The following is a 9,400-nucleotide window of genomic DNA, read 5'->3' on the forward strand; positions in this document are numbered from 1 at the left end:
TTAGTTATTGTTGTTTATTTAGTTGTATTTAGTTTCAATAACTTTTCTTTATAATGCAATAAAATCTGGCGAGCAGCTATTTAAACGATCGAACACTTCGTTTGTTTATTTGTGGCTTGAAGTTAGGCTCGCAGAAAATGCCGTTCATGGGTTAAATTTAGTAGGAACAACACAACCTGTGACGTAGGCTATATTATACCCAATTGTGTGGAGCTGATGGATAGGTAAAATACCAATTTTTTTATTATCTATGTTGCCGTGAATGACCGAAATCAAGAGAATGTCGACTTTCACCGGTGAATGTCAACAGCCACATTGGTGAATGTCCGAAATATTTGTTATATCCCATTTGATATTAATTCATTCGATATTTTAATATCCGCTGAGGATAGATTAGGAGAAACATCAGTGTTCGGAATACCGGTTAAATGCATAATGGGCAGTGGCACTTGACCTTAAAAAACATCGATGTAGGGCATACCGGGAAAATGTATACCAATGTAAACACTTTAATAAACCTAGCACATATTTCGAACATTTACCAAAGCGACTATGTGACATTCACCGATGAAAGTCGACATTCCTTTGATTTCGGTCATTCACAGAAACATATCTATCACTGAACAAAACTGCAAAGTGGGGGGGGGGTTGAAATGTCTGACTCCGAGCTATTTTGAGACTTCGACTGATTCTCTATTAAAAATTTCACTGAATCTACGAGAAATATATTTTTTTATAACCGTCGATAGTGTGACGCTTATCGTCACTTAATTTAGAATCACAATAAAACATTTAAAATAGATTTATTGTAAATTGCAAAATAATTGATTAGATTTAAAATACTGTGGAAACTTCCACTAGTACATAGAACCTTTTAGCAAATGCAAATAAATACTCTTGATTAAAGTTAAGAAAAACGTGTCGAAAAGGGTTAATCACAAGTCTATAGTTCAAGTTTGATCTCTTATGTGACCTTTCCAGAATTTAGTAATAGTTTTATCGAGCAAAAAGTTTAGTATAAAAGATCAAAAAAAAAGACAACAAACGAGAGAGTAGAACCGAGTCATTAGAGGTTCACCAATTTCCACTATGAACATTAGTATGGGTAAGTTCTCTCCATGCCAATTAGTTTATTTGTTACTAATCAAAGCCTTTTAATTAATTTAATTTGTTATTTAAATTTGTATTTGATTAAAGCATTACTTGTTTAAGTATTTTAAATAGTTAAAGTATGTAAATTAATTCGACAATAAAACGATCACTGGTTAAAGTGATAAGTAGTAGTTTGTGTCTTTAAACCACCGTAACATTAGACAGCCGACCCAATTTTTGAGTTTACGACTACTAATGTTTAACGCCTTAGCCTTGTCATTTTGAACCCAATCCTGAAGACAAGGGAACTCCTGGATCAAGTATTAGGAGAAATTTGACTTCATGGAGGAGTTTTTGTTGTAACTAACCCGCATTTGCGGTACATGGAGAGGAAAATCACGAAAACCTCCCACGGGTAGCCTGACGGCACGGGGACTCTAACCCGAGATCCGTCTACCACTGAAAATATTTTACGTCAGCACTGTGGTCGGTGCAAGCTGGATGCGAAATTGGTATCTTCCAGCCACCACTGGGATTCGAACCCGGGCACCTCGTTCGAAGGTGAAAGCTCAATCCCCTGAGCCATCGCGCCTCGTTCACTATTGATTATGAACTTTATTTTTAGAAGTAGAGAATCGGGATTCCAATTTATATATGATTTAAGATTCTACAGCCGAATAGAATTTGGTTACAGCAGCTGCGTTAAAATTTATCTTTAAGTGAAAGCAAGATATTTTGACCTCTTATCTGGAATTTGCTTTAAAACATCACCAACATGCGAAAGTATATCTTATGATGAAGATAAGATGTTTACGAAGATAATGAAGAATTACAATTGTCTATGATAAAGCTATATGAAATACAACCCAAATTGCACCATTATTCAATGCATGACGTCCTCGTATCTTTTAAGGCAACGCTTTAATGAAATGAAGCATCACTTCATTTGATGACAAATGATTACTTTGACCGGGTTAGGTAACTTTAGCTATGTCTAAAAAAATGTTTGGGCGCAAGTTGTATTCACCATTAAAATCTATTTATTCTAAATTGTTTTCTGCAAATCACATAACATTAATGATATAAATACCCATACTTGGATTTGAAGACGAAGTTCGATTGATGACTGAGTGCATATTTATAGCTAAAGTGGTAGGTAAAAGAAAGAAATATCCACTTTATGTGCAAACATCTACCTAAAGTTTCTCCCTTAGACTTTTCTTATTATTTATTTATTTATATTTTTTTATGGCTGGGCATTATTGAATTAACTTCTTAGAAACATTTGAGGGTATTTTTTTCAGGATATTTCTGAAGAAATAAAAGAAGCTGTTTTTCGAAGAATGTGAAATAATACTTTTTCGCGAATAATAGACTATTTTTAAAACTGCTACTCATGACTGTTAAGTTAAGTTTAGCATATCTAAAGCCAACTACGCTTATTTTGAAAATGGCGCAAAACCTTAATAACCCACAGTTTTGAGAAAATAAAAAGCATTTATGGTGCAATTTTTTAATATTTAAAGACCAATGCTGCATTACCTGGACTCGTAAAAATGAGCAAAATCTGAAAATACGGCAGTGGTTTTGATAATTTTCATTTGGGTGAAAAAATGTAAATAAATTTCTAAAAAAGTTTGATAGCTTTTAAAATATTCAAGTTATTTGTCTGTTCTATTCTAAAGCCCAGATATTTCTTCATGGCAAGATTATATATGTAGTTTAAAATCATCACCATGTTCCAAGCATAAGGCACCAAGTATAATGCAGAGTTTCGAAAAACAGCGTTAAGTAATTTTATAAAATATAGTTCAATACTTATAAAATATGTTTTTTTTTTAGTTTAAGAGGTTGCCAATATAAGAAAATTACCAATTGATTTTAATATTTTGGTATTTTACTGCTTTTTTTTTTTGTATAATAGCACTTTTCGCCGTAGCTAAATTACAGTAAATTACGTAGCTAATTCTTAGGCATGCTAAATTTTATACAGGCTTAACCTGTTTTGCCTCGAATTTATATATTGAAATGATACAAAAGATGGTTTTATGGAAAAAGTGGTATAATATATTACCGAAATTAATTGGTTTTTCTACTGTTAGGGCAACCAAAAAGTCATTGATAGATCAAAAAATACTTGCTCCTTATAATTCTAGATCTAATCAGAAATAACTAAATCATTGTGGTATCTGAGAATCTTTCAATTCACCCAGATAAATGAAAATGCTGAAAAAAGTTTCCCACCACAATGAATGTCTTTGAAAAAAGGAACTGTCCTAAATATATGAAGCTGGGCGTTAGCCGGTTAATTGGATACAGCCTAAGATGTATAAGGAAAAAAAGCTAGATTTTCGTTAGCTACTGATTTAAAGAAACTTCCTTATAATTCTTCTAATAAATAATTCTTCTAACATGCCAATTACCACTTATTATTTAAAAAAAAGTCTTGACAGGTTTTATTGAAACTGATTTTCTGAAATCTGACATTATACATATCATTCTAGCTTGGGAACAAATTTTTTGTTGCATTTATGTAAGTACTTGATCTTACCTAATTGTGTAGTGAGGATTTCAAATCTAAAATTAGTTTTGTTCTGAAACCTGCAGAGTTATCTCAAAATGGTGTATTTTAGTTTTTTTTCTGAATGTACAAGTATATAAATAAACGTATAAATTTATATTTATATGCATGCACTTGTCAGTTCTTTTGAAAATAACACTGAAGGAAAAAGAACATATGAACTTAAAACATCATATAAACTAAAATGTATTATCTCCTTCTTCCTACCACTTTCTACGTAGCAGAGAAGTTGGGACACTGTTAATATTCACTCGAGTGAGCTTGAAAAAATCCTGTTTAAGAATATATTATTAAATTGCATTAAATAATAGATTATAGATAGAAATCGAAAGCAAATTTAAAAGAAAAAACCTGCCCCCCTGTATTGTTAGTTATGTGTATCACTTTACCAAAGAATGTAGAAAGGAGAAAAAATCCAGCTCTTAGAATACGCAACTAACAATAGGAACTGTTCGGTTCGGTATGCTATCCCAGAAAAACAACTTATAGGGTGAGCAGCATACTCAGATTTAACAGAGCATCATATGTACTAAGAACCAGAGCACAAGAAGCAAAGTGACTGTCAGGAGGTATAGTGTGTCTAAGCTATGAACTCCTCCCGCTACAATGTCTGAGGCCGTTTGATGCTATGGAAACAAGAATGGCCCATTTTAGGAAGGGTAGCTTTACTCTAGGACTAACACAATAGACCGAAGAAAGAGATTGCCTTCTTCTCGCCAACCCGAGTCGAAACATCCCGCACCCCTACTTTAAATAATCATGCCTCGTTACCATAGTCACCGCCACAGATCCAAACGAATGTCTGGGGGAGTTCTTATTTTAGACAAACTGTACGTCACCTGTGAACCGGTTGTTTGATAACTCTAATTGTATGATTGGGAGGCTATAACTCGCACCACCATTTTAGTCTTTCCTTCTTTGTCAAAATGTATTTAGCAGATTTAATCAACATGAAATTAATGTATTCTCAAAGGAATATCTTTATTAACAGTACCGTTTATCAAAAGTGTAAAATGCAGAACAAAACTATTAAATAAAAAAGAGAAAACTTTTCCTCTTCTCCCCAGTACTGGTTGGGGGGAGAGGAGGGTAGAAACCAATTTCAAGAACTTCTGCTCCGTGCCCTAAATGTTGTTTTTTCTGTATACACAGGGATCACACTAAACCTTGGAGGACTGGTTTACATTATGGCTATGGAAGCTAGCATTCTTCCCCTATCTATATTCTTTAGCTAAAGTATCTGTCTTCCCAATAAAAACAAAACAAATATTACCACTATTAATTTTCGAATTCTTCTGTAATTGTTTCTTACCTCAGAATCCAATCCAAAGAAGAGAAAAGCGAGAAAGAATAAAACACCCCAACAGGATGGGAGAGGCATTGTACCTATCACAATAGAATAAATCACATACACGTTGCCCGGATCTAGAAAAAAAAAAGAGAACAACTCATTTCAACTAATTTTTAAACATTTATGTGTCCTGCAGTGGACTGATCTTAAAGACATGGCTCCCAGTAGAACAACGAAGTCAGCATCACTGGCTGCGGTCAGTGTGCGGGTGGGTAATGACTTTGATCAGCCTACGTAGGGACCGAGGGTCCGGTCCTTTCTACCGTAAAGTGCTCGACTTCGAGAGCAGGTCTTCGGGCAACCAAAGCAGGGAAGCCATCCTCTCTGCAGAGAATCAAAATTGCGGTGGCATGTCTTCGGATCGTAATCAGGGATGTTTCCCAGACCGTCGTCAATAACCCATTGTGCAGGCTCTTGTATGACGTAAATAAAATACCTACATTAAACATTGATATGTAAAAATGCAGTATACCCAAAAAGACATGGCTTAATAACTTTTGATCTAAGGCTTTTCACATACTTGGACTGAAGTTCGAATACCTAACGTTAAATATGCTAATTGAATAATGAGGTAGGAAGGTACTTTATTTACGTTGCACTTCAGTTGCACAATGGGCTATTGGCAACTGTCAGAGAAACATTCCTGATTATGATCCGAAGACATGCCACCGCAATTTTGATCCTCCGCAGAGGGGATGGCTTTCCTGTTTTGGTTGCCCGAAGACCTGCCCTCGAAGTCGAGCACTTTACGGTAGAACAGTTTAACGAGGACCGCAGCCAGTGAGGCTTGACTTCGATGTTCTACTGGGAACCATTTCTTTCGGTCAGTCCATCACGAGACAATTAATTAGTGGAGGCAACATTTTAAAAAACGAAATCAGACACAAAAGCATTAAAAATTGAGAAACAGAATATGAAATAACAAAAGAGTTGAAATTAAGGGACCGAAACTTTCCGCCCCTCTTCAACGTAAACTTTTTAGACAATATTTTCCAGTGTTCCATATTTCGGAGAAGAAGAATTCAAATTCGTCGAAAAAAGTTTTTTCAAAAGAAAGTATGTTTTTGTACATTATTTCTATTCTATATATTTTCTATCTAGTTTTCTTTTTCGAAACTTAAAATACTTCCTGCACCAACAATTTAGCATATTTAGGGTAAAGTATTCAAACCGTTAGGATTGAGACTCAATACGTAAGAATCTGATTTTTGTTTTAAAAATATTTATTCATTTTTTTTGCACCCTGTATAATAGGTTAATACTTGCAACCGACAAAACAACCGGCGTGTATACTCAGAAAAATACATTTTGAATCTATCAGAACTGAACGTCCTCTCGTCCATTATGAGAAGTTTGATGAGAGGAACATCAGTTCAAGCGCTGTCCGCGTCATCTTACTAGGATAAAAATTAAGTGGCGTTCCTACTATGGTCCTAAATAGATAGAGCCCTAAAAACGGGGCTAGAGGCTTGGCTATGGTTGAGAGGTTGGGTGGATGCGTACAGCTGTAACTATAGCACTAGTACGAGTGAATTCTGAAATATGATATCTTCAAACCAATTTGACTTTTCTTTTTATAATTTTATTCTACTGCAATTAAATTTGGTAGAAATCATCACTATTTTTAAAATTATTTTTTCAGCTTTCAAAGTTTTTCTGAGGAAAAAAAAACGAAATTACATTCCAAATCTAAATGTTTCGAAACAGATCCGGACCAAATTATTTCCGATAATCGAACTTCTTCGGCATTCATATTTAAAGTGAATAAGTAGTTAGCTAAAACACTTTTCTTTTTAAGAATTTTTTATGAATTTATTAACGATTAATAATCTGTCTAAAAACTTACAGCTCTAAAATAGGGTACTTGCATTCCAAGAAAAAGGAGACTACCAATACCCACACATGTGACCGTTGACGTCAGCACCAACTAAACTTTATTAGCAATATGGAGTATTAAAGTTGAGTTAAGTTTCTCTACATAACTTGAAATGTTAATGGGAGTGAAGTTCATTAAATACTCATCGAATGAGTTGAAATATAATTCTCCCACGTCTTCTTCTTTTACTTAATTCAGATTTATTATTTGTTCATGTATTCTACTGTAAACATTATATATTTTTTTGTGTGTAACTGGCAACTTCAATGCATTGTAAGTTTGTTTATGTTGTACATGGCTTCGTGTCTGTCTTTGTGTAAATATATAGTGGTAGAATCGAAATCTCTGTGAAAGAATATAGACTATGTTACTTAAGAGATTTGGTACTTGACAGGCTTAGCTTACTCGAAATGGAATGGAAAGAACAGCTGCTAACGTAAACAAATGACGCTTTTCAACAACCCATCAGGATCGAGATACCCACACTACGTCACTTGCAAGTATCCCTTTCTTGATTTTGCTTCAAGTGACCCTAGCCGCAAGTCCCAGGTATACACGATCATGACACCACACTTGAATCGATGGAGAAAAGAGGCTTGTGAGCTAGCGAAAGCTCAGATCTAGATCCACAGGGCTCGCCAGCCAGCAACCCGGCGATGCAGCATTGCGAGACGACACACCCAGACCCATTGGACCAACGTCGAACTGGAAGACTAACGAACCATCTTTATTTATATATTTAGAAATTTTTGTTACAAAATTTCAAAATTCAATCATCTACTAAATCATAAAAATTTGATTATGACGTAAGATTAACTTATATGAAGTTATATTACCATCACTTAAGACTGTCCAAAAAGGTTTGTTCAATTTCGTAGATAGATGTCCAATCGTAGCGAAAGTGACACAGCCGACCAACAGTACTGTTGAAAGAGTTACAGCCGCTACTACTACAGTATCCCTATAACAAAACAGATAAAAATGTAACAGCTGATTTAATCTACATAAAATGCAAGGAACATTATACATACTACGCATTTAGTGTTAACAAGATCCAAAAAAAAGAGCGAACTAAATTTTGAAGAATACCAACTGCTTCGCTTTTCATTAAAAGATTTTACAAAGAATTTCGTTCACTTTCGCCAATGAAGGGAGGTTACTACCCTGGGGAGCTCTGCAAGCTTTTGACAGCCAGTTACTGTTTTTGGTGTGTTTTGAAGATATTTGGCTCACGACGTGATCATTGTGTTTATAGACTCTCTTAAGTAGCATTTATTGTATGTATTTGTAACCTGATTTATTATTTGTGCTTAAAAGAAGAATCGTTGCTTCAAGAGGTAAGAATTGTCATTTGAAAAAAAGAATCGTCATAAAACACTTCTTTCCTTGTTAACAATATACGACCAACTTCGTAATTCAAACGATAATTTGTAATATGAACTTAATCTCGCTGCTCGAACAACAACATGCTAACACAAACATATGATGATGCACGACTTGCACCAAAAACAAGCAGTAATAAACAAGTAAAAAGAGGTCGAATCAGAACTGCCAAAAGAAGCAAGTTCTTTCTACATCTAGCTACAATGTCACCATTTTTAGCACTACATCACTAAATAACTAAAACAAATTTTCACTTCAAACTCATCAGAATTACTTAATATATCACTAATATCGTATAAAATACAGCAGATTTGAGTTCAGAAATCATATAATTTACTTCTTTTACTAAAAATAAAATTAATCTGTTTGAAAATATCGCCACTCAGAATAATCCGAGATTGTTGTTGTTTATATTTATATTGAAAAAAAAAACTAATTGTAACTTTAAAAGCTTCTCTCAGAGCAGAGAAACTTGGTATAGCTGCGTTTTCACAAATTTACAGAAAAAATGCTTAAAATTAAGTTTTCTATGGACCGTTTGACACAGATGGAAAATCGGTGTTCCTTTTATAAACTTTTTTTCTGGCGTTCTAATTGCAAGCACAAATACATTTTAGTGTCTTTTAATTATAAAAAACAGTTAAATAGTGACTAAAAAATTGTTAGAATATCGGGATATCGGGGATTTTATATTTTGATACAAATTGTTACAATATTTGTACTGAAATATAAAATCCGAAAAAAGAAGTTGGAAAAAAAATCCAAATTTTTTGAGTTTATGACTACTAATAACAAGCTTAAGCCCGTCCCGCCCCCGTAAGGGGGCATCCGGGGGCACTCCGAAAGTTCGAAGTGAGCGTAACAGTTCAATTACATAAGCAAACATATTCAAATTTTTCAAATTAGACTTTTAACAAATAGGTAGAATATTAAATATGAAATCCAGAAAACAGTGCTACTTAGAAATAAACTAAATGCAAACAAACATTACAAAGAAAATAAACAGTAACAATCAGAAGAGATATTGATGTCGCATCTTCAGTAGGGGTGCAAAGTTAATAAAAGGAAACAATTTCACATGGAAAATATAGGATGTTTGTAACTCAGAATATAATTA

At 34.1% G+C, this 9,400-nt stretch overlaps 1 protein-coding gene across 1 annotated transcript in view; it reads right to left on the bottom strand.

The window, feature by feature from the left end:
- LOC107439258 (sodium- and chloride-dependent betaine transporter) overlaps nucleotides 1-9,400 on the bottom strand; it is a gene marked incomplete in the record, with an annotated part of 53,561 nt that overhangs the window by 13,702 nt on the left and 30,459 nt on the right. Inside the window, 2 exon segments of the mRNA XM_071181944.1 lie at nucleotides 4,986-5,098; nucleotides 7,737-7,861. Of these exon segments, the coding sequence (XP_071038045.1) occupies nucleotides 4,986-5,098; nucleotides 7,737-7,861 (238 nt within the window).

This window comes from Parasteatoda tepidariorum, chromosome 6, assembly GCF_043381705.1.
Source record: "Parasteatoda tepidariorum isolate YZ-2023 chromosome 6, CAS_Ptep_4.0, whole genome shotgun sequence".
NCBI lineage: Eukaryota > Metazoa > Arthropoda > Arachnida > Araneae > Theridiidae > Parasteatoda > Parasteatoda tepidariorum.